This window comes from Salvelinus fontinalis, chromosome 23 (genome assembly GCF_029448725.1).
Source record: "Salvelinus fontinalis isolate EN_2023a chromosome 23, ASM2944872v1, whole genome shotgun sequence".
NCBI lineage: Eukaryota > Metazoa > Chordata > Actinopteri > Salmoniformes > Salmonidae > Salvelinus > Salvelinus fontinalis.
Window position 1 is genome coordinate 36,652,362 of NC_074687.1, and position 23,445 is coordinate 36,675,806.

The window sequence follows — 23,445 nt, forward strand, 5'->3', positions numbered from 1 at the left end:
TATTCTCGGAGAAGGTTGTGTAAAATTCTAGCGGCAAGACGTCACTAAGACTCCTATTTTACCCCAAACCCACGTGTAGGTATGGAGATGCAGTGAGTAAATACGAGTCAGTGATTAAGACTGAGCCAAATGTTCCCCAGTACTCGCACCATGCAAAGGAGCGCATCTGCCACTGTCTGGCACAGGTATGACTATCTGTCTAATGTAGATTTGACGGGACAATAAACCTTTTTTGAATTACAAATTAAATGTAGACGTGTATTTTGACTGAGTTTGGTTTTGTAGTTTGAGCATGTCCCTTTGTGTCCTTGTTCAGGAGCAGCAGGATGTAAGCAGAGCCATCACAGTGTGCAGTGAGGTCCTTCAGTCTGACCCTCAGAATGTGAATGTGTTGAAGGACAGAGCAGAGGCCTACCTACTGGATGAACAGTACGAGGAAGGTAATATCTAATTAATTTGTAATAATTAAATGGCTTTACAGTGCATTCGAAAAGTATTGAAACCCTTGGACTTTTTCCACATTTTGTTTCGTTACAGCCTTATTCTAAAATAATGACAGCAAAAACTGTTTTTTCGAAATTTGTGTATACATACATGCATGCATGCATACATACATACAGTTGGAGTTTACATGCACTTAGTTTGGAGTCATTTAAAACTTGTTTTTTATACTTCACAAATTTCTTGTTAACAAACTATAGTGTAGGCAAGTCGGTTAGGACATCTACTTTGTGCATGACACAAGTAATTTTTCCAACAGTCGTTTAGACCGATTTATTTCACTATCACAATTCCAGTGGGTCAAAGGTTTACATGCACTAAGTTGACTGTGCCTTTAAACAGCTTGGAAAATTCCAGAAAATGATGTCATGGATTTAGAAGCTTCTGATAGGCTAATTGACATCATTTGAGTCAATTGGAGGTGTACCTATGGATGTATTTCAAGTCCTACCTTCAAACTCAATGCCTCTTTGCTTGACATCATGGGAAAATCAAAAGAAATCAGTCAAGACCTCAGGATTTTTTTTTGTAGACCTCTGCAAGTATGGTTCATCCTTAGGAGCAATTTCCAAACATCTGAAGGTACCACGTTCATCTGTACAAACAATAGTACACAAGTATAAACCCCATGGGACCAATTAGCCGTCATACCGCTCAGGAAGGAGACGTGTTCTGTCTCCTAGAGATGAATGTGCGAAAAGTGTAAATCAATCCCAGAACAACAGCAAAAGACCTCGTGAAGATGCTGGAGGAAACGCGTACCAAAGTATCAATATCCACAGTAAAACGAGTCCTATATTGACATAACCTGAAAGGCCTCTCAGCAATGAAGAAGCCACTGCTCCAGAACCGCCATAAAAAAGCCAGACTACGGTTTGCAACTGCACATGGGGACAAAGATCGTACTTTTGGAGAAATGTCCTCTGGTCTGATGAAACAACAAAAATATAACTTTTTGGTCATAATGACCATCGTTATGTTTGGAGGAAAAAGGGGGAGGCTTGCAAGTCGAAGAACACCATCCCACCCGTGAAGCACGGGGGTGGCAGCATCATATTGTGGGGGTGCTTTGCTGCAGGAGGGACTGGTGCACTTCACAAAATAGATGGCATAATGAGGTAGGATAATTGTGGATATATCGAAGCAACATCTCAAGACATCAGTCAGGAAGTTAAAGCTTGGTCGCAAATGGGTCTTCCAACTGGACAATGACCCCAAGCATACTTCCAAAGTTGTGGCAAAATGGCTTAAGGACAACAAAGTCAAGGTATTAGAGTGGCCATCACAAAGCCCTGACCTCAATCCCATAGAAAATTTGTGGGCAGAACTGAAAGCGTGTGCGAGCGAGGCCTACAAACCTGACTCAGTTACACCAGCTCTGTCAGGAGGAATGGGCCAGAATTCACCCAACTTATTGTGCGAAGCTTGTGGAAGGCTACCTGAAATGTTTGTCCCAAGTTAAACAATTGAAAGGTAATGCTACCAAATACTAATTGAGTGTATGTAAATTTCTGAACCACTGAGAATGTGATGAAAGAAATAAAAGCTGAAATGAATCAAGCTCTACTATTATTCTGACATTTCACATTATTAAAATAAAGTGTGATCCAAACTGACCTAAGACAGGGAATTTTTACTAGGATTAAATATCAGAAATTGTGAAACTGAGTTTAAATGTATTTGGCTAAGGTGTATGTAAACTTCCGACTTTAACCTGACCTTTACATAAGTATTCAGACCTTTTACTCAGTACTTAGTTGAAGCACCTTTGGCAGCGATTACAGCCTAGTGTCTTCTTGGGTATGACGCTACAAGCTTGGAACACCTGTATTTGGTGAGTTTCTCCCATTCTTCTCGACAGATCCTCTCAAGCTCTGTCAGGTTGGATGGGAGCGTCGCTGCACAGCTATTTTCAGTCTCTCCAGAGATGTTAGATAGGGTTTATGTCCGGGCTCTGGCTGGGCCACTCAAGGATATTCAGAAACTTGTCCCGAAGTCACTTCTGCGTTGTCTCTACTGTGTGCTTAGGGTCATTGTCCTGTTGGAAGGTGAACCTTTGCTGCAGTCTGAACACTTTGGAACATTTATTTTTTTTTTAAATCAAGGATCTCTCTGTACTTTGCTCTGTTCATATTTCCCTCGATCCTGACTAGTCTCCCAGTCCCTGCCGTTGAAAACATCCCCACAGCATGATGCTGCCACCGATACTTCACCGTAGGGATGGTGCCAGCTTTCCTCCAGACGTGACGCTTGGCGTTCAGGTCAAAGAGTTGAGTCTTGGTTTCATCAGACCTTTTTCATCAGTGTCTTTAGGTGCCTTTTGGAGAACTGCAGGCTGTCATGTGCCCTTTTACTGAGGAGTGGTTTACGTCTGGCCACCCTACCATCAAGGTCTGATTGGTGGAGTGCTGCAGAGATGGTTGTCCCATCTTCAAATAGGAACTCAGGAGCTCTGTCAGTGATCATCAGGTTCTTGGTCACCTCCCTGACCAAGGCCCTTTTCCTCCTATTGCTCAGTTTTGCTGGGTGGCCAGCTCTAGGAAGGTTGTTGGTTCTAAAATTCTTCCACTTAAGAATGATGGATGTCACCGTGTTCTTGGGAACCTTCAATGCTGCAGAATTGTTGGTACTCTTCCCCAGATCTGTGCCTTGACACAATCCTGTCTTGGAGCTCTATGGACAATTCCTTCAACCTCATGGCTTGGTTTTTGCTCTGACATGCACTGTCAACTGTGGGACCTTATATAGACAGGTGTGTGTGTGCCTTTCCAAATCATGTCCAATCTTTTGAATTTACCACAGGTGGACTCCAAGTTGTAGAAACCTCTCATAGATGATCAATTGAAACCAAATGCACCTGAGCTCAATTTTGAGTCGCATAGCAAAGAGTATAAATACTTGTGATGTATTTGTTTTGTATTTTTAATACATTTGAAAACATTCCTTAACCTGTTTTCGCTTCATCATTATGGGGTGTTGTGTGTCGCAGGATAAACATTTTTTTTTTAGAGTAAGGCTGTAACTTTACAATGTGGAAAAAGGGAAGGGGTCTGAATACTTTCTGAATGTACTGTATATAGTGCTCTTTCCAGTGATTAAAGCACTTTTACATCGTATGGGAGGAACTCGCCTCTTTAAGTGCATCTGACTTTTTCCTGACATGGATGAGTCTCTGTCCATACAACATGCAGATCAGTGGAATCTTGTCAGGTTTGCTGTTCAACATTGTCTTGGCGGCAGTTATTTTGGAGTGGTGTTGAGGCTTTGTAGACTGAATTATTCTGAAGGATGAAAGTAGAGGGCACTGTTTTACTATCGGAGTAACATTCATCTGTAGTCTATGAAAAGCAATTATTTGTTAGACACATTGCTACTACAATTTTAAAAAAGGATGGGAGGAAAAATATGTACTAATAAGTTTTCTGTTCAACAGTGATTTAGTTAGCTCAAAGTGATGCAATATTATTATAAATGCAGAAGGAGCAATTTCCCCTCTGATCTGGACCCTAGTAAGCAGTAAGCAAAACCTGGAGTGATATACAGCTCTGCTGCCTCCCAGGCTGCACAGCCACTCGTTAATCAAGCCGCTAGCAATTCAGTGGTGGCAGAGCCAACCCACTCACACACTCACAAACACAGGCTCAGTGGTGCCATCTGTACCGGCCCAAATGGAAGGGACCTTAACACTTTGCCAAGTCTTACCTGTGGTCTCTGGCTCTGGAGTAGTGTTGCTAGAGTGTAGGTGTGTACTTCCAAATCCTACTGCTACGTTAGACCAACAATTTTCACTAGCAACAATTCTCACTACAAATCGTTGAAAGGCTAATCATGGATGTAGACTTGAAATAGTACATTTATACAAGGGTGCTAACATTTTTAAAAGGAGGAAAGTGTGAAGGGACTTGTTCCAAAACAATCGGGTGATTTAGAAAGCTCCCTCTTAGCCTCGGAGGAGGCGTGTTTGTGTGGTGAGTGTCTTTGCGGTGTATAAATAGCGTGGATGTGTGGCTGGCTGCGATGCGGCTCAGGCAGCTTCCATGTAGCCACAGGCGATCTGGGCAGTCAGAACTGTGCGCGCTACCCGCACCAGGGCTCCATCTCCTAAACACCAGCCTAGCAACCGCAGGGGATGTTGACTGGGCAGCAGAGGAGGCGTAAATTGTCATTAAGGCACTTTATCTGCTTAGGCGTGAACACCGAGAGCGGCGGGTGGGTGGAAGCATCACAGACTCAGTCATGTGGGCTTTTAAACTGTCAGGCTCCACAGGGCGCAGTAAACAGCAGCATCTCTTAAATCCTCCCTCTCGCCCAGCCGCCCGCCCGTCCGCCTCAGAGTACGGCTGCCTTCAACCACCGCACGCCACCTTCTAGTCCACGCAGGCTGCTGGAATCGATGCACAGCACACTGAACTTAAGATGATTGGGTTTACTCCATGACTAGACAGCGTATTATACAGACCTGGTTAATCACCATAACCAGACTTCTGTACTGCAAAAATAATGGGGGTACCCCCCCCCCCCCCCCAATTTAATACACATGTATTACAGGTTGTTTACTCTCTCTGCAGCTATCAAGGACTATGAGACTGCCCGGGAGCACAGTGAGAATGACCGGCAGATCAAGGAAGGGCTTGAGAAAGCACAGCGCCTCCTCAAACAGTCCCAGAAGAGAGACTACTACAAGATTCTGGGAGTTAAGAGGTGCATTACAAACCGCTATGCTGGTTGGGACTGGGGTGCTCTGCTAGTCATAGCTCATGTATAACACTGTATAGTAGAACAGAATTGTATTACCTGTTTGACCCTGTTGCAGGACTGCCCAGAAGAAGGAGATCGTAAAGGCCTACAGGAAACAGGCGCAGCAGTGGCACCCAGACAACTTCCAGGATCCTGTGGAGAAGAAGAAGGCAGAGAAGAAGTTCATTGACATTGCTCAGGCCAAGGAAGTGCTCACTGATCCAGGTAAATGTCCTATGGGCAGAGCTTACTCCCCCCTCAGCAGCTGTTCACTAACCAGATGTCAATGAAGACTGAAGCAGACAGATGTATAGGGTCAGATAACCCGGAGTCACCGCTCTGTACAGACCCAAGTTCTCTCGTGCATTTTCAACGCAGCAGATATGTTTATCCTTCATCTACTAGTCAATACTTTCATGACATTCTATATAAAATGTCACTTAGTATACTTCTAGGATTTATTTGGGCATATTGTATGTATCACCCTCTGTGCTAGATGATCAAACCTTCAATTTGCGCTTTAGTTGTATTGATTTAGCAGTACTCTTGTCACACTGGTTGGGAGGACTCAGTGCTGTCTACCTACCCGTTCAATTAATATCAAATGGTGTCTCCTGTCATATGGATTTAAAACTAGCCACCTGTCATATGCGTAGGGTTCTCAACTGCTCTCGATCTTTCAGTTTCAAAACACTGAATGCCTCCACTCATTCTATTGTTGCTCTGTTAACAGCGTTAACATTGCTGTGTCTGTCTGTGTGCCTGTACAGAGATGAGGCAGAAGTTTGACAATGGCGAGGACCCCATGGACCCAGAGAGCCAGCACCATCAGAACTTTCACAGTGGTTTCCAGGGCTTTAACCCCTTCAGCTCCGGACAGTTCAACTTCAAATTCAACTACCAGTGAGCCTTAAGAGAGGAGCTTCTGGGTATTCATCCAGTATGGTTGTAGCTTAACCTCTCTCTCGTTTAGGGAGAGCACAATTACCTTCATGATGACATGTCTGAGACAACTTGAACAGATTAAAGATGTCTTTGCTGTTGAATGATATGTTTTTGAAGCTACATTCTCTGATGCAACTCTATGACTCTTTTTAATCTTTGCAGCAACTCCCAACTTCAATTTGAGTTCTGGGTTAATTCAATTTGAGTTCTGGGTTAATTCAATTTGAATTCTGGGTTAATTCGAAAGCGACTACACCTTTGGTGTACACTGAAAATTGGTATCCATTCCTAATGTGTACATAGATACAGTACTATTTTTATATGAATGGAGTCATTGCGAATTGTAAATAAAGATCTATTTATGCATCATGGCATTCCTTGTGGAATTCAGTAATGTCCCATTTATACATTTACAGTGCCTTCAGAGATTTTTGCTCAATATACAAGTGCTGACTGTAAAGGGTACAACATGCTTTTAAATCTCTCCTTTCTCCCGAAGTGTGCACTTCCTGAATTCTCCCACGCTGCGGCAAAAATGGATACGCTGGTATCCTGGACACGCCTAGGCCACCCACTGGAGGACAGGGAAGTGAGAAGGGTAAAACCAAAGATGGTGGTATATAATATACTGACTCAAAGGCAGGGAACATATCGACAACAGTGTTACTGTTATAAATTACAAGGGTTATGGCTAGGTTACGTTGCAAAATAGTCTGCCGAGACACGAGTCGCTGTCTGAGCATTAAACAGCGTCTGCTATATCACGGCATGTATCAACTCCTAGATATTAGTCTGAAGCTACAAAATACTCAACATGTTTTCATTGCGGGCTGTAAAGAACACATTTTAATAATGAATGTCCAACTCTAGCAACTTAGGCCTACGAGACTTTATGTAGGGGAAATGGCACGATACAGTTACATGTGATGTCGGGGCTCATCACACAGTGACCTCAATAACCTGTTTGTGGAGTGCAGAGACTGCAAGTAAATTAGAATGGGTCGTGATAACCAGTTTGAAAATATCAGAATAATACACTTTCAGACAAGTAATATTAGAATTCATAAGCATGTTCTGTACCTCTGCCAGGGCACACATCACACCTCCATCAATCACACTTCGACACAATGGCAGTTCATATACATAATGAGGTTTTGGTAGCAAAGAGATTTTATTCCTCACACCTGAAATTGACAAAGACAAGAAACACCTTCATTTGACACAGTGAGGTGAAAAGCTGAACTTTAAGAGCAAGCTATTGGCTGTTAAGACAAGACAGTGACAGGTATAAAAGGAGTTTTGATAACGCATCAACACCTATTTAATTCCTGAGAGGATTTGCTGTACATTTCAAGGTATTGAAAAATGCAGTCTAAAAATATACATACTTTAACCAACAAACACAAGGTATGTAAACAATGAACGTAATCGTTTGAGATTGTACCTTACTGTGACGTATTTGTAAATGGATAGTGAAATGCTGAGCTCCATGTCCTCCCAGTGATTACAGGAAAAGGTGATCCCTATCTGGCAAAGCATTTGTAGTATTGCATCACTTGGCAGAGATTTGAAATGGTTGGTGAAGCAATCATTCAGACAGACAGCATTGTGGGACTCTCGGACCACAGTGCGTATAGTGTTGATTACGTCCCCTATACAGCAGATTACATTAATGTACAGATATGAGCCATGTGAGCCCCCATTGCAATTGTTTGCAAGTGCAAGAAATCAATTATCAAAATGTAACATTGTCTCCAAGCGCTGATGGGCATTTAAGTCAATGGCAATATCACACTAATCAATAACAGACAAACTAAAAGGCCCATTAGCAGCCTACATTGCCAGGCAATTTAGATGTGGCTTGGTGCTCAAATGCTAAGAATGTTGTCATATAAAAATTCAAATGTAAGCTGATCTTAACAGAGCACAGAGAACCCAAAGTCAACTTATGAATGAGCCGTATTCATTTGATTCTTTGCATACAGTATCAGTGCAATCATTTCAAATGCCTTTTACAGACTGCAAATAGCTTTCACTAACAGTGACCTCTTAACCCTTTACTTCTTTACATAAGAGAAGACCATGAAGCAAACTACTGTCCATAAGGTTTATATTAAACCACAAGAAAGGGTTACGTCAAATGATTTCCTTCGTGAAAAAAAATTATTTTCTCGTATCCCTCTGTCTTTTCCAAGGGAGGGCGTAATACTTCTTGGCTAAGTACGTTTGTGGGAAATGTACATCATCTTTGTAGTCTTCAAGCTTCATCGGAGAATTAGGTGCAAATATGCCTCTCTCCTCTTCAGCAGTGTGGGCAGGTGCTAGAGTTCATCACGCTCGCTGCCTGGAAGTAAGACGGTGAGAAATGACTGCAGTTATCTGGTACAGTTTAGACCTGTTAGGACATTGGGTTGTATTTGATGTAACTGTAAATAAGTAGAGAAAACTACATCAAAAAAAGCTAAAAGAAAGGGACAAAAATAAATGAATACACACATCCCACTGGGCACACACTGGTTGAATCAACATTGCTTCCATGTCATTTCAATTACATTACCCTGAACCAATGTGGAATAGATGTTGAATTGGCATCTGTGCCCATTGGGATATAGATATGTTCAGGGACTTCTCTCCTGTATGGGAGCAGCTATAACGGGACTAGAAACGGAGTGAGTCTTCTGACTCTGTATACTAACCCGTCTTCTCTGGAGAGGAGAAGGGTGCAGGCATCGGGCTCTGCGTTTGCGTCGCTCGGTCATTGTCTTTCTGCTCCTGGACGTCTCTCAGTAACTGTTTGATCTTGTTGTCATACTCCACCCACTCAGGCACAATCCTCACGGCCGCCGACAGCTTGGGCTCCTTGGTCCTGGGGTTATTACACTGCAGATAATGCAGACAGACACATCAGTCATGACTTCTTCCACCAGAACAATGGACCCCCCCCCCCCCCCCCCCCCCCGGTGTCTGCAGCTACCATTTAAAGCTGATCTGATTTCCTTCTCCATTAAAGAGACATTAGTCTTTCTCATGTATCGGTGGTGCCCAGTGGTGTCTCAGGGTCAGAAAATAGTATGCTTCACTTTCCAGTCATTGTGAGCCTGTCAGATATTCCCACAGCCAATTCTTCACTCTATACTCATAATTAGTTTAGGAGATGGGGGAAATAACACCAATTTCCCATATTTTCTACTGTCATCACAAAAACTTAGAGCCGATAAATGCCAAACACATTAGCATTACTGGATGGATGATAGAAGTTATGGAGCCTAAGAGGATATGCAATAAAACTGAGTCAAAATCATGGAGTTTACACAAGATCCACACTCGATAATGCATACTAAGGATATTGGCACTTAGTGTGAACTGCTCTTCCTCAATAAAAATTAATAATGGGAGGCTGTTAGCACTTCTAAGTTTTACAAGATCTTGCGGAATAGACTAAGAAAATGATGGCCGCCTCTTTGCGCAAGTGGACTCACAGCTATAGTCCCAATGCGGAAGTTGCTACGACTGTCAGGTTGTAACTGATAAAGCCACACTAGGACGGTCAACTGCTACTGTATAAAAATGTACTTTACTCTATATAATCCCCAACTAAACTAAAATAATAGTTTTTTTTTTGCAGCTCACTGCAGTGGAATTGAATGTGTAAATGACACTTCTATTCTTGACTGTGTTAGCTGGTAAATATCAGCTAGGATTATTCTTGCTTCCTGCAGGGGTAGAGGATGGAGACTTCTATTTCTCTACTGCTGTTCAGGGGGGGGGGGGGGGGGTTGGGGGTGTTGAAGAGACATTTCCATCAGTAAGAGTATGTCTGGCATAGTAATGAGATTCCCTTCCTCAGTCAGTCAGTCAGATAGATAGAGAATAGACCCACCAGGTCAATGGTCTTGGCGGTGGTCTTGGATGCATTGTCACACCAAGTCTCACACCAAAGCCACTCCTGGGGCAGGGACTTGATGGCCACCTGGTGGATCATGTTGTTGGGCAGGTCCTATCAGAATGAAATCCAACATTTACTCTACATTTCAATTAATAGTAATTAGACATTTACTGACGGAATTGTCAAAAGGTAAGCAGAAACAGATCCTCTGCCACAGGGATGTCATTGTAACTCAGTAGTTGTCCTGCCATTGAGACAGAGAGGTGTGTGATGTCCCCTCTCACCTGGTCCAGGTTGGACAGACTGTTGGGGTCCTGGCTCAGGGCTTGGTACTGGCCACGCAATCGGTCTCCTGCTGCTATCTTGCGGAACTTCTTCAGATCCACCACATACAGAGCACTGGACAAAGAGAGAGAGAGAGGAGATGTTTATGAAACAGTCAAAATGCTTTGAAATGGATAACCCACCAAGAGGGAAATACTGCTATCATAAACCGAAGCTAAATGTCTCAGTCATCCACATTTATAAGTGTATCTAGTGTAGCATGTTAACATACACAAAGGTGCCACGTACAGTGGCAAGAAAAAGTATGTGAACCCTTTGGAATTACTTGGGATTTCTGCATAAATTGGTCATCAAATTTAAAACTGATCTTCATCTAAGTCACAACAATAGACAAACACTGAAAACTAATAACCGCAAATTATTGTATTTTTCTTGTCTATATTGAATACATCATTTAAACATTCACAGTGTAGGTTGGGAAAAGAATGTGAACCCCTTGGCTAATGACTTCTCCAAAAGCTAATTGGAGTCAGGAGTCAGCTGACCTGGAGTCCAATCAATGAGATGAGATTGGAGATTGGAGATGCTGGTTAGAGCTGCCCTGCCCTTTAAAAAAACTCACAAAAAGCATTACCTGATGAGAACCGTGCCTCGACCTAAAGAGATCTCAGAAGATCTAAGATCAATAATTGTTGACTTGCATAAAGCTGGAAAGGATTACAAAAGTATATATAAAAGCCTTGATGTTCATCAGTCCACGGTAAGACAAATTGTCTATAAATGGAGAAAGTTCAGCAGTGTTGCTACTCTCCCTAGGAGTGGCCGTCCTGCAAAAAGAACTGCAAGAGCACAGCGCAGAATGCTCAATGAGGTTAAGAAGAATCCTAGAGTGTCAGCTAAAGACTTACAGAAATCTCTGGGACATGCTAACATCTCTGTTGACGAGTCTACGATACGTAAAACACTAAACAAGACTGTTGTTCATGGGAGGACACCACGGAAGAAGCCACTGCTGTCCAAAAAAAACATTGCTGCACGTCTGAAGTTTGTAAAAGTGCACCTGGATGTTCCACAGCGCTCCTGGCAAAATATTCAGTGGACAGATGAAACTACAGTTGAGTTGTTTGGAAAGAACACACAACACTGTGTGGAGAAAAAAAGGCACAGCACACCAACATCAAAACCTCCCAAGTTTATCAAGACATTTTGCAGGAGAATGTAAGGCTATCTGTCCGCCAATTGAAGCTCAACAGAAGTTGGGTGATGCAACAGGACAACGACCCAAAACACAGAAGTAAATCAACAACAGAATGGCTTCAACAGAAGAAAATACGCCTTCTGGAGTAGCCCAGTCAGAGTCCTGACCTCCACCCGATTGAGATGCTGTGGCATGACCTCAAGAGAGCAGTTCACACCAGACATCCCAAGAATATAGCTGAACTGAAACAGTTTTGTAAAGAGGAATGGTCCAAAATTCCTCCTGACCATTGTGCAGGTCTGATCCGCAACTACAGAAAACGTTTGGTTGAGGTTGTTGCTGCCAAAGGAGGGTCAACCAGTTATTAAATCCAAGGGCTCACATACTTTTCCCACCCTGCACGGTGAATGTTTACATGGTGTGTTTCATAAAGACATGAACACGTGTAATTGTTTGTGTGTTGTTATTTTAAGCACACTGTGTTTGTCTACTGTTGTGACCTAGATGAAGATCACATTTTATGATCAATTCATGCAGAAATCCAGGTATTTCCAAAGGGTTCACATACTTTTTCTTGCCACTGTACTTAATGTGCCATGACTCCATCATAGATCATGATTCCATCACATATCATGACAGTCTAAATTAAATCTGACTCATACAGGAGAATTTACTGGCATTTCAGCAAGCTGTGTGGTTTGGTTCATGTCACACCCTGTCCACCCTGCTTGGCTGTGGTTGGCCCCATGCAGCTGTGCAGCCCGCTGGAATCGAATACAAATGTTCCTGATTCGCTGGCGGCCTTTGTTCCAGCTAGCTTGCCTCCCAGGCAGTGGACTCCTGCTCTGGCCCTGGCCCAGTGGATATAGCATCTAGCTGGGGAGCTTAATCTGTTCAGCAGAGCTGGCTTGCTGAATTAAGCCACTTCAAATAGGCCACCAGCACCCCCACACTCCCAACAAGGAACCAGTGCACTAGTCCCTTTCCTTTACCACGCCTAGTTGTTCATGTATAGCAATGCGGATACAGGGCCGTAAATATTGAAGCTGAAGTAAAGCTATTTTCTCACTTCTGGAAGTAACGGTCTCTTCAATGTGGTGTTCCACATACATATTGTATGGCTTTCATGGTTTAGTCTCACAGAGTGCAAGGAATAACACAACATGTTAATGAAGACCAACCCCAAGCAGCGAATAGAGGTGCGATACTGTAGTTGTGATACAAATATTCCCGTCTGCGTGAGAGAGAAAGGGAATGTTTTATCAGAGAAGGTAATCTATCTATGCAGAGAGGGTAGCATCCTGCTGCATCTTCCTCACCCACTGTTCCCTCTGAGAACCATGTTATGCCTCGTTGTGAAGGACAGGAAATAATCGATGAATGTTTCTGTATAAACCGCCAATAGCCGACTCAAAGGAGTCACTGTCAAATAGTGAACGTTAATGTTTTCAAATGTATGCATTTATTCTGCTGAATACATTGAGAGGGAACACATTTTCCTTGAATTGTATTTTCCTTCCCATCTTCTGTGAATAACTTAAATTAAATATCAATACAATGACAGTAGATCGGCCTTAACAAGGGAAAAAAAGGAGGATACCATAACTGTCAAGCTTGTATGAATTAGCAAAGAATATGTGCTTACTACGCAATAGTAACATTGTAAATATGCACTTCCAGTGGCTGGTGGACATTAATGGCATACACAGTGCTACAAATCAAAACGTCAAAACTGTGTAGGTATTGTAGCGAGGTTTACCTAATGTGGTATCTCCTGTTCCCCAGATGTGAGGCCCAGTAGCCAGTCTTCCAGAAGCGGTAGCCCTCCATCTCCTTCCGACTGTCACAGAAGGGAGTGTACCCATAGGGGGCGCCATCCAGGTTCAAATCCCTCAGCTCCTTCAGATCGGCCCTAACTATCTGCGAGGACCAGGAACAACGGTAAATCAGCACCGCGGACAGCACTAAAACCGTACGATTGACGTGCACAAATCCTGCAGGTCCACTTCTAGATGATTTACTATTTTTATTATGGGTATGCATTTGGTTTTGTGACAGCGCTATCTTGATTTCACTAGGCAGTTACCTGGTCAGCGTCCACAAAGATGATTTTGTCCACAGCCAGGGGGAAGAGGACATCCAGGAAGAGGATCTTGTAACCCCAGATGATCCTCTGTTTCTCAGTCTGCTGGTGGAGCCAACGGGGCCATTTGTACTGGACCAGCTCGTACTGGAAACCATAGGCCTCAGCCATGTAAGGTATGGACTCCTAAAGACATTTAAAACCTCATATAATGAGTGGGAAAATAGATCGTATCTAGCAGGAAAATGTAGATTTTTTTTTACAATATGTTCTGACATTTGGTCTTAGAAAATTATTATTGTGAGAAATTGACTAAAATCCCCTAAAAAACAGCTGGAATATTTTGAACTAGGCTACACTTGATCAGTGTAGATATATAGACACTGAGCACTTGGTAATGCACATTTCACAGATCAAGCAGAACGCCCTTGAGGCATAAAATAGTCGTATAAAATGTTTCATAAATAGTGAAACATTCCAAATGCAGAACATTTTTATAATACTCGCCCTTTCCTGTGGCTCGTTTGACTATTTTATATATATATGATGTAGCTTAGTAGGTGTTCATGTATATGGACTCATCCCTATAGTGGGAAGAACAGATAGATAAAAAGAGCACAATCACAAAAGAGAAGGCCTCCCGCAGTTCCTTTCATCCCTCAACACAAACAAATCTATTTCTCCCAGGGGTCGCGCTGCAGCGAGGAGAAAGTTATCACGACAATGCAGGAAGGCAGAAAGTTTGTGTGGAGTCAAGCCGTGAGGCGGTTACCTTGAAGGACGGAGAGAGGTAATTCTTGAGGAACCAAAACTTCACAGGGGTTTTGGTGTGCTGGAGGACGGACAGCATCATTATTCTGGAACAGGAGGAGAGAGAGGGAGAGAAAGAGAACAAGTCTCAGAGGATGAGGGCTAAGAAAAGGCAAGAAGCGCGTGGGGCCTCCAGACCAGCAGTGTATGTCTCTGTGTGGGCGTCTCACCTCAGGAAGCGCTCGTATAGATGGCCCGAGGCCACAGAGAAGATGTTGAGCACATCTTCCCTGTTCTTCTCTCCGTCCTCTGAACTGGACCCACCACCTGCGATGCTACAAAGGACCATAGGCGTTACATAAGCCTGATGGAAGTAGACTGCTCAGTAATCTCCTCAGCCAAACACTACTACCTCAGTCTTTTATTATTACCTTTATTTAACTAGGCAAGTCAGTTAAGAACTAATTCTTATTTTCAATGATGGCCTAGGAACAGAACGACAGATGTTTAACTTGTCAGCTCGGGGATTCGATCTTGCAACCTTTCGGTTACTAGTCCAATGCTCTAACCACTAGGCTACCTGCCGCACCGTCTAACCAGCATGACTTAGCTACAGCCCGAAGGAACCATAATACACCACATCAGTAACAGAGATGATTCTCCAACCATAAATCCCTTATATTTACACTTGAGTAGTGTTTACTGAGCAACAGAATTACAAAGATCGTGACACCCCTCTGGTAGACCTAGATCAGTTGTTAGTGTCTTCTACAGCAGAAAGTGCTACTGCTCTCCTGCTGGCTCTCCTCCAGAGTAATCAACTGATTACAGCAGAGACACAATAAAAGGCAGCTGTAATTTTTATGGGGCCCCTTCTGTTTTCCTCCACAAATATCAAATAAAGAACAGATAATGAAATAGACTCTCACAACACCTCCAGAGCACTAGCTCCTCTCTATCCCCACACGGCTGCTAATGGCAGATGTTTTTGGTCGTGAGATTGGTGAACCCTCTGGGATAGTCAGGTGTATTGACTGAATGGATATATTGTGGACATGGCATGTGAATAGAGTATTTGAGAAGCGTTCAAGCCCCAGAAGCTGGGAAGGAAGTGCTGTATCCAGGTTCTAATCATTTTCCAATCCAAATCTAGCCTAAACTGATCTGATAGTGTGTAGTATAAAAACAGTAGTATAAACAAAATGAAATCATTAACTTGTGTAAGCACTGTAAAAACAAACTGTTAAAAAACAGTAAAAAAAGATGCTTTGAACTAAGATTAAAGGTAGGAATACGGGCAAGTGTTTATCAAACCAGGCGATGTCCAAACTCATAAGATCATGCAGGGCACATTTGGAGGAAACCAATCAGGACTTGTGCTTGGGGCAGTGATGTCTGCAGTCAAACTGTGTGTCCTTCTCTGTAACAGACTGCTGATGAGGGGAGTCTCTCCTCCCACACTCAATCAGCAGTGCAAAGAAAGGCCCAGAGGCTCCAGCGCATAGAATTGAAGAGGGAAAGAAAGTCTCTCTGCCCTCACACACAATACTGTAGCATCCCGTCCTCCCTCGCTCCCTCTCTCCCTCCCTCCCTCCCTCCCTCCATGTCATCCAAGGCTAAAGCCTGCCTCTCTTCCATCTCGCTATGTCTCATACAAGAGCCAGCCTCATAGTGTTACTGTAAGCCCCACCAATGCACTGCTGGTTGCCCTGGTGAGCTGGCTGCTGGGCCATCACCGCTGTGGTCCGGAGGATGCCTTGTGCCTGGCCTGGCTAAGCCTGTCATTATGGAGGGAGCGAGGGCTGAGGGGCGAGAGGCGGCCACCATTGTGAGGGCCAGATAATGCCATCTGTAGTGCTCCACTCCAGCGGGACCCCAGATAAGCAGCTTTAGGTTTTCAGCTTTTCAGGTGAGGGCCGGTTTGGCCGACATGCACCAGATAATCCAGACCTCTGGAAGGACCCAACCCTCAGAGTACTCTCCGGCCGTCCACAGCCCGAGTACAATTACAGAGGAACTCCAGAGCTGGATTGTAACTCTCCACATTTCAGTTCGTACTACAGCCACAACAACGTCAAGTGTGTGGGCAGTTCTAGCAGCATTTCTCTACGTCAAAGCATATTACTTTCATGAGAAAATATCATGTTCAATAAAATAAGGGTTCATACCAGTGACTTGAAGTTCAATGTGACAGTAAGAAAATAACCAATGTCAAAAAAATATATACAAAAATAAAGCATAATTAGGAATTGAGCCTGGGAAGCAACCAATATTTATTTACAAGACACTTCTATGTTAATCTATATGGTAAACAGACAGGTTAAGTAGTTGCAGCAACACACGTCCTACCTTTTCTCAAAAGTGCTCCACACACTTCACACAGCAAGCATTAGGTGAGGAGACAGATCACACAGTTAGGGTGTGTCAATGGAAACACAACACGCTACACACACACACACACACATACACACATACCTAGGTCTACAGTAGCACATTTTTTTGGCAATAGATTTTACAGAGTAATATCTCAGCCTGGATCCGAGGGCACCATCTCTCCTGCTGAAACCGCAGCATTATTAGTGTCCATAGATAGTGGATCACCTCGCCCACAAATCAATCCTCTTACCACCAGTCTATTGATGTAACTTGATCGAATGAAGTCTATGTAACATATAGCTACTGCATGTGAGAATGCGCCACACTCTTACCTTGCGATGGAGTCCCATATTCCCTTGTTCTCTGTGGCTTCACTCAGGAGGTCCTCGCTGATTCTGTCAGACTTTTTCTGAACCTACAGTGGGGAATTAGACAGAGGCACGCTGTTTATTTTTTCCATTTCTCTCTGAAGCTGGAAAGTACACTTGAATCCATGCAATATCCTTAGATTAGGAGATTACACATTACACTAAGAGAAATGGGTGAATATCTCCAAACTACACTGTCTTGGAGTGTGTGCCTGTGTTAGAGCTACACTACATGAACAAAAGTATGTGGACAGCTGCTCGTCAAACATCTCATTCCAAAATCATGGGCATTATTATGGAGTTGGTCCCCCCTTTGCTGCTATAATAGCCTCCACTCTTCTGGGAAGGCTTTCCACTAGATGCTGGAACATTGCTGAGGGGGACTTGCATCCATTCAGCCATAAGAGCATTAGTGAGGTCGTGTGCTGATGTTGGGCGATTAGGCCTGGCTCGCAGTCGCCGTACCAATTCATCCCATAGGTGTTCGATGGGGTTGAGGTCAGGGCTCTATGCAGGCCATTCAAGTTCTTCCACACCGATCTCGACACACCATTTCTGTATGGACCTCGCTTCGTGCACAGGGGCATTGTCATGCTGAAGCAGGAAAGGGCCTTCCCTAAACTTTTGCCACAAAGTTGGAAGCACAGAATCGTCTAGAATGTCATTGTATGCTGTAGCGTTAAGACTTCCCGTAACAGCCCCAGACCATTATTCCTCATCCACCAAACTTTACAGTTGGCACTGTGCATTGGGGCAGGTAGCGTATTCCTGGCATTCACCAAATCCAAATTCATCTGTCGGACTGTCAGGTGGTGAAGCGTGATTCATCACTCCAGAGAACGCGTTTCCACTGCTCCAAAGTCCAATGGCGACACCACTCCAGCCGACGCTTGGCATTGTGAATGGTGATCCTAGGCTTGTGTGCGGCTGCTCGGCCATGGGAAGTAATTTCATGAAGCTCCCGACAAACAGTTATTGTGCTGACGTTGCTTCCAGAGGCAGTTTGGAACTCGGTAGTGACTGTTGCAATCGAGGACCGGCGATTTTTACGAGCTTTAGCACTCGGCCACGGTGCCACATTGATAGTCATCAGTAAGGCCATTCTACTGGAAATGTTTGTCTTTGGAGATTGCATGGCTGTGTGCTTGAATTTATACACCTGTCAACAATAGGTGTGGCTGAAATAGCCGAATCCTCTAATTTGAAGGGGTGTCCACATACACTATAAATACAAAGGTATGTGGTTAGAGAATACATACCCTGACTTTGATGATCTTGCTATGGAAGCTGTTCAGCACAACTTTAACGTCACCAGAATCAGCGGGAGAATCAGTCCCATCATGCCTGTCAGAGAGACAACAATTAGGGGGAAATAGTTGTAATAGTATATAGTTATAACATGGACATAGTATTCCCAGAACAGCATCTCTCATTTGCCTCTCCCTCTATACCCTGTGAAAGTAATCACCTCTTCCGCTTTACTTCCAGATCATGTACCCTGATCTTTTGATGATTATATCATCAAATCCGTGAAAACGCGGCCATTTAAGATGTATATAGCTACAGTACCAGTCAAAAGTCTGAACACACCTACTCATTCAAGAGTTTTTCTTTATTTTGACTATTTTCTACATTGTACAGTAGAATAATAGTGAAGACATCAAAACTATGAAATAACACAATGGAATCATGTAGTAACCAAAAAATGGTTAAATAAATCAAAATATATTTTACATTTGAGATTCTTCAAAGTAGCCACCCTTTGCCTTCATGACAGCTCTGCACACTCTTGGCATTCTCTCAACCAGCTTCATGAGGTAGTCACCTGGAATGCATCTCAATTAACAGGTGTGCCTTGTTAAAAGTTCATTTCTGGAATACCTTTCCTTCTTATTGCGTTTGAGCCAATCAGTTGTGTTGTGACAAGGTAGAGTTGGTATACAGAAGATAGCCCTATTTGGTAGAAGACCAAGTTTATATTATGGCAAGAACAGATCAAATAAGCAAAGAGAAACGTCAGTGCATCATTACTTTAAGACATGAAGACCAGTCAATCCAGAAAATTTCAAGAACTTTTAAAGTTTCTTCAAGTGCAGTCACAAAAACCATCAAGCGTTATGATGAAACTGGCTCTCATGAGGACCGCCCCAGGAAAGGAATACCCAGAGTTACCTCTGCTGAAGAGGATAAGTTCATTAGAGTTACCAGCCTCAGAAATGGGCAATTAACTGCACCTCAGATTGCAGTTCAAGTAACAGACACATCTCAACATCAACGTTTCAGATGAGACTGCGTGAATCAGGCCTTCATGGTCAAATCGCTGCAAAGAAAACACTACTAAAGGACACCAACAAGAAGAAGAGACTTGCTTGGGCCAAGAAACACAAGCAATGGACATTAGACCGGTGGAAATTTGTCCTTTGGTCTGATGAGTCTTTATTTGAGATTTTTGGTTCTAACTGTTGTGTCTTTGTGAGACACAGAGTAGGTGAATGGATGATCTCCGCATGTGTGGTTCCCACCGTGAACCATGGAGGAGGAGGTGTGATGGCGTGGGGATGCTTTGCTGGTGACACTGTCTGTGATTTACTTTGAATTCAAGGCACACTTAACCATCATGGCTACCACAGCATTCTGCAGTGATATGCCATCCCATCTGGTTTGAGCTTAGTGGGACGATCATTTGTTTTCAACTTGACAATGACCCAAAATACACCTCCAGGCTATGTAAGGGCTATTTGACCAAGGAGAGTGATGGAGTGCTGCATCAGATGAGCTGGCCTCCACAATCACCCGACCTCAACCCAATTGAGATAGTTTGGGATGAGTTGAAGGAAAAGCAGCCAACAAGTGCTCAGCATATGTAGGAGCTCCTTCAAGACTGTTGTAAAAGCATTCCTCATGAAGCTGGTTGAGAGAATGCCAAGAGTGTGCGAAGCTGTCATCAAGGCAAATGGTGCCTATTTTGAAGAAACAAAAATATATTTTGATTTGTTTAACACTTTTTTGGTTACTACATAATTCCATATGTGTTATTTCATAGTTTTGATGTCTTCACTATTATTCTACAATGTAGAAAATAGTTTAAAAATAAAGGAAAACCCTTGAATGAGTTGGTGTCCAAACCTTTGACTGGTACTGTATATAAAATTATATTTGAGTTTGTGGATGAATTTACATCTGCCAGATGCCTTTTATGACGATTTTGCCCTGAAGACCACTGCACTACGTTTTTGCCCATTGAATACCATTCAAAAAGTCTAGAAAACAAAACAAAAAACTAAAAGGCTGCTTCCTGGAAAACGACACATCACTTGCATAGCGTATTGAGCTCAATATATCCACACACACGTAGGCCACCAGCTAACATGTGTCATTAACTGTGAAGAAGCCCACAGCACGAGTGTCCCACTCCCAGCCAAACCCATCAATCTAGAGGGAGGGGGGAAAAACACAAGGACAACAACAAAGGTTATGCTCAGGAAGAAAACACACGATGAGAGAAAAGCACTGGGGACCACCGACAAGGCATACATTGACAGACAACAGAATGATGCATGCAAACAGGCCTTTCTGGGAACTCGGCCAAGGTCTCGCTCTGATCATATTAATTCCCCCCCTGCTCGTCATTCAGCATCCCCTTTATTCCATTTTATCAGTCGTTACTTTCCAACCGTGCTTTCTGTTTTATCTATTGACACATTCTTTATGCGGAAACACCTGTAGTGTCAATGGCGTGGCCACTGGACTTTGGCTGTAATTGTTTTAAGATGCCCCAGTGTTCTGGTCTTAACACTTGTCCAGTGGAGAGTGTCTCTGTGGGGTAAGTAACATTAGGCACCTCAGGTCTGAGGGTTAGAACGCCACTGAACAACCTGCAGCCAGAGATGATCAATAGGCTGTGGCTCAGCAAACCATCATCACTTCAGCGCTTACTAAAGGCAGAGAATTAACCGTATCACCATGATAAATGTCAGCCCTCATTGGGCACAAAGTGCATTTTCCCCAGTCGGAAAGTGCTGTTTGGTTTGGACTGGTCCACTGTCGCCTCCGCCTCCGCCATTAGGGGCTGTGGTGGGAAAAGCGCAAGAAATCAATTTGTATCCGGGGACAGCTGGGCGTCTCATTCATCGCTGTCAGGGCCAGTACGCTACAAGAGAGGGCACGGCATTGGGACTCGCAGTGAACAGACACTCCCACTCGGCTCGGATCGGCCCCCCTAACCAGAGCAGACCGCCATTAACCGCAAGAATAATGGCGCTGCCAAGGTGAAAAATGACATCACCTTTTAGCTTCACCTGGAGGATTGGGGAATAACTCTTGTTGTCTGATATGATTGTGGTGGAATCCAGGGCTGGAGGTGTCCTAAATCTTCCCTGTGTGGAGATGAATGGGTGGGTAATACCTGGGAGACCCAATGTACTGTACGTATGGATCCACGGATGGAATCACGGAATTGTCCAATTATATTCTCTCGGATTTCCATGCACAGTACTGCAAGTGGTGTCATGAGTGATACATTTATGAGGGTTTTAATAAGATTAATTTGGTCATTAGGTTGATGTGTGTTTTTAAGACATCGGATAGATAAATATATGGAATTTCAAAAAGGCTTGACCAAGCCGCAACCCTAGAGAGGAATGTCTAAAATCAACTAGAGCTAATATGCATGTACATCATGGGATATATTAAAACAGCAACCCACACCCTAGCAGCCCACATCCTAGCAGCCAGGAAAATATTGTGCTGCTGATTTCCCTGGGTTTAGAGAAGATGGCATGGCAGGTGAACGGCTGAATCCTCCCTCCACCCGGTCTTCCCTCTAATAGCATCCCTCCCTCCCTCCCTCCTCCCACCCATGTCTGTCTCCGAGGCCATACGCACACAGCACAACTCCCTGCGCTCATCAAAACCTTGAGCTGCAACAAAGTCAGCAGCTCCCTGCGTTACCATAGCGATGTGCTTGGTACCTCCAGCGAGCGGTTACTGAGGTAAAAAAATAAAAAATTGGATGTTGTACAGATGGAGACAGTTAATTACCAGCAGGCTCTGCATGCGTTCACACAAATTACTAACTTCTATCTGGAATGCAGTGATATGATGAGAGAAAAAACTGTGATGTCAGATTCAAAGGAAAATGAATGCAAAATCAACTAAAATATTGATTCCGTAGACTCACTATACTCACGCTAGAATTTGATAGATATCCTCTGACCTCCCCTCCCGTAGCTTCAAGATCCAGGCTCCAGGATTGGCTTTCAACTGGAAGTATCCCTATTGACAACATGGGTTAAGATAACATCAGAGAATGATTTGAGATCCATTTATTTGAATTCCTTGAGCTCATTATCAGAAGCATAGCTGTACACAGTTCTGCAAACTGTCCTCCATATGAGCACCAAACACTCCATAAAAATACCATTCAAATTCCTATTTGAGCCATCATGAAACTTGGAGCCAAGATGGCGCCCATTCAACTACTACAACTGAGTGATTCTCACCAGGTTGGCCATGACAATGGTGTCCTGCATGAGGGGGTCCTGGCTCATGCCCAGGGTGAACTGCAGGCCGCGGGGGGGCTGGCCCGTAGACAGGTCAAAGCAGTGGCCCTCCAGCAGCAGGTGCTCCAGCTCGTACTCTGCAGTCACTACACCTTTCATCTGAACAGAGGTTAAAAGGTCAGAGGTCAGAGGGTTAAGGAGGAGTCATGTCTCTTCATTGGTTTGTCCTGGTTTGGGTTTTGTTCAGATACCCATTAGCCTAGCTCAGTACCTCCTGTAGGTGGATGTTATCCAGATCATAGGGGCTCCTGACAGCCTCCACCATCCAGCTCTCTGGGGTGATCATGTTGAGGGTGAGGAGGGGCGACTCAGGGAGCTCCAAGAAGTGAGCCACTGGTCCTGCAGACACTGTTTCATTGGCCAGGAAAGACACATCCGACTCCAACACAAAACGGTAGAAGCTGAAGAGAGAAGAGTTAAGTGAGGAGTGACAGAAGTCGATCGGTTCTCACCTAAAACTGTGAGTGTTAACGATTATCACGATTAGGTCATTGGAGACAGATGGAACACAACTGAGTAGCTTCTGTTAGCTATCGACAGACATGTTGTACACTATTTAACTTTCTAGGGAAGAGAGCCATTCTATTGTGACCGCTGAGGATACAGTGTCTTTAAAAGGGAGGTATCTGAAACCGTATCGGCCAATAATAGGAACGAATACCCCAGATATAGAGTATATTGTACGTCAATGGTATTAGTCAGCCAGAGTATTCACATAGGTTATTGTCTGCTAATCTTTATGCTAATTGCTTTTC

The 23,445-nt window shown here is 43.7% G+C and overlaps 2 protein-coding genes across 5 annotated transcripts in view; one reads left to right on the plus strand and one right to left on the minus strand.

Annotated features, from left to right (window-relative positions):
- dnajc3a (DnaJ (Hsp40) homolog, subfamily C, member 3a) overlaps positions 1-6,554 on the plus strand; it is a 24,714-nt gene extending 18,160 nt beyond the window's left edge. For both annotated transcript variants that reach the window (XM_055878602.1, XM_055878603.1), the window contains exons 8-12: positions 80-185; positions 317-440; positions 5,070-5,202; positions 5,315-5,463; positions 6,009-6,554. In XM_055878602.1, the coding sequence (XP_055734577.1) occupies positions 80-185; positions 317-440; positions 5,070-5,202; positions 5,315-5,463; positions 6,009-6,145 (649 nt within the window). In that variant the 3' untranslated portion in view covers positions 6,146-6,554. The remainder of the gene's footprint in view (positions 1-79; positions 186-316; positions 441-5,069; positions 5,203-5,314; positions 5,464-6,008) is intronic.
- A 776-nt stretch (positions 6,555-7,330) lies between these two features.
- The window catches only part of uggt2 (UDP-glucose glycoprotein glucosyltransferase 2), a 43,907-nt gene continuing 27,792 nt past the window's right edge, over positions 7,331-23,445 (minus strand). The window contains exons 28-41 of one of the 3 annotated variants that reach the window (XM_055878604.1): positions 22,902-23,091; positions 22,631-22,789; positions 22,318-22,403; positions 18,389-18,473; positions 17,094-17,176; positions 16,735-16,758; positions 14,616-14,720; positions 14,408-14,492; positions 13,639-13,821; positions 13,312-13,472; positions 10,354-10,468; positions 10,064-10,180; positions 8,880-9,063; positions 7,331-8,527 (exon numbers count right to left, since the gene is read on the minus strand). In XM_055878604.1, the coding sequence (XP_055734579.1) occupies positions 8,505-8,527; positions 8,880-9,063; positions 10,064-10,180; positions 10,354-10,468; positions 13,312-13,472; positions 13,639-13,821; positions 14,408-14,492; positions 14,616-14,720; positions 16,735-16,758; positions 17,094-17,176; positions 18,389-18,473; positions 22,318-22,403; positions 22,631-22,789; positions 22,902-23,091 (1,600 nt within the window). In that variant the 3' untranslated portion in view covers positions 7,331-8,504. Of the gene's footprint in view, positions 8,528-8,879; positions 9,064-10,063; positions 10,181-10,353; positions 10,469-13,311; positions 13,473-13,638; positions 13,822-14,407; positions 14,493-14,615; positions 14,721-16,734; positions 16,759-16,860; positions 16,945-17,093; positions 17,177-18,388; positions 18,474-22,317; positions 22,404-22,630; positions 22,790-22,901; positions 23,092-23,445 lie in introns of all 3 variants that reach the window. The other 2 variants (XM_055878606.1, XM_055878605.1) reach the window with 2 other exon arrangements.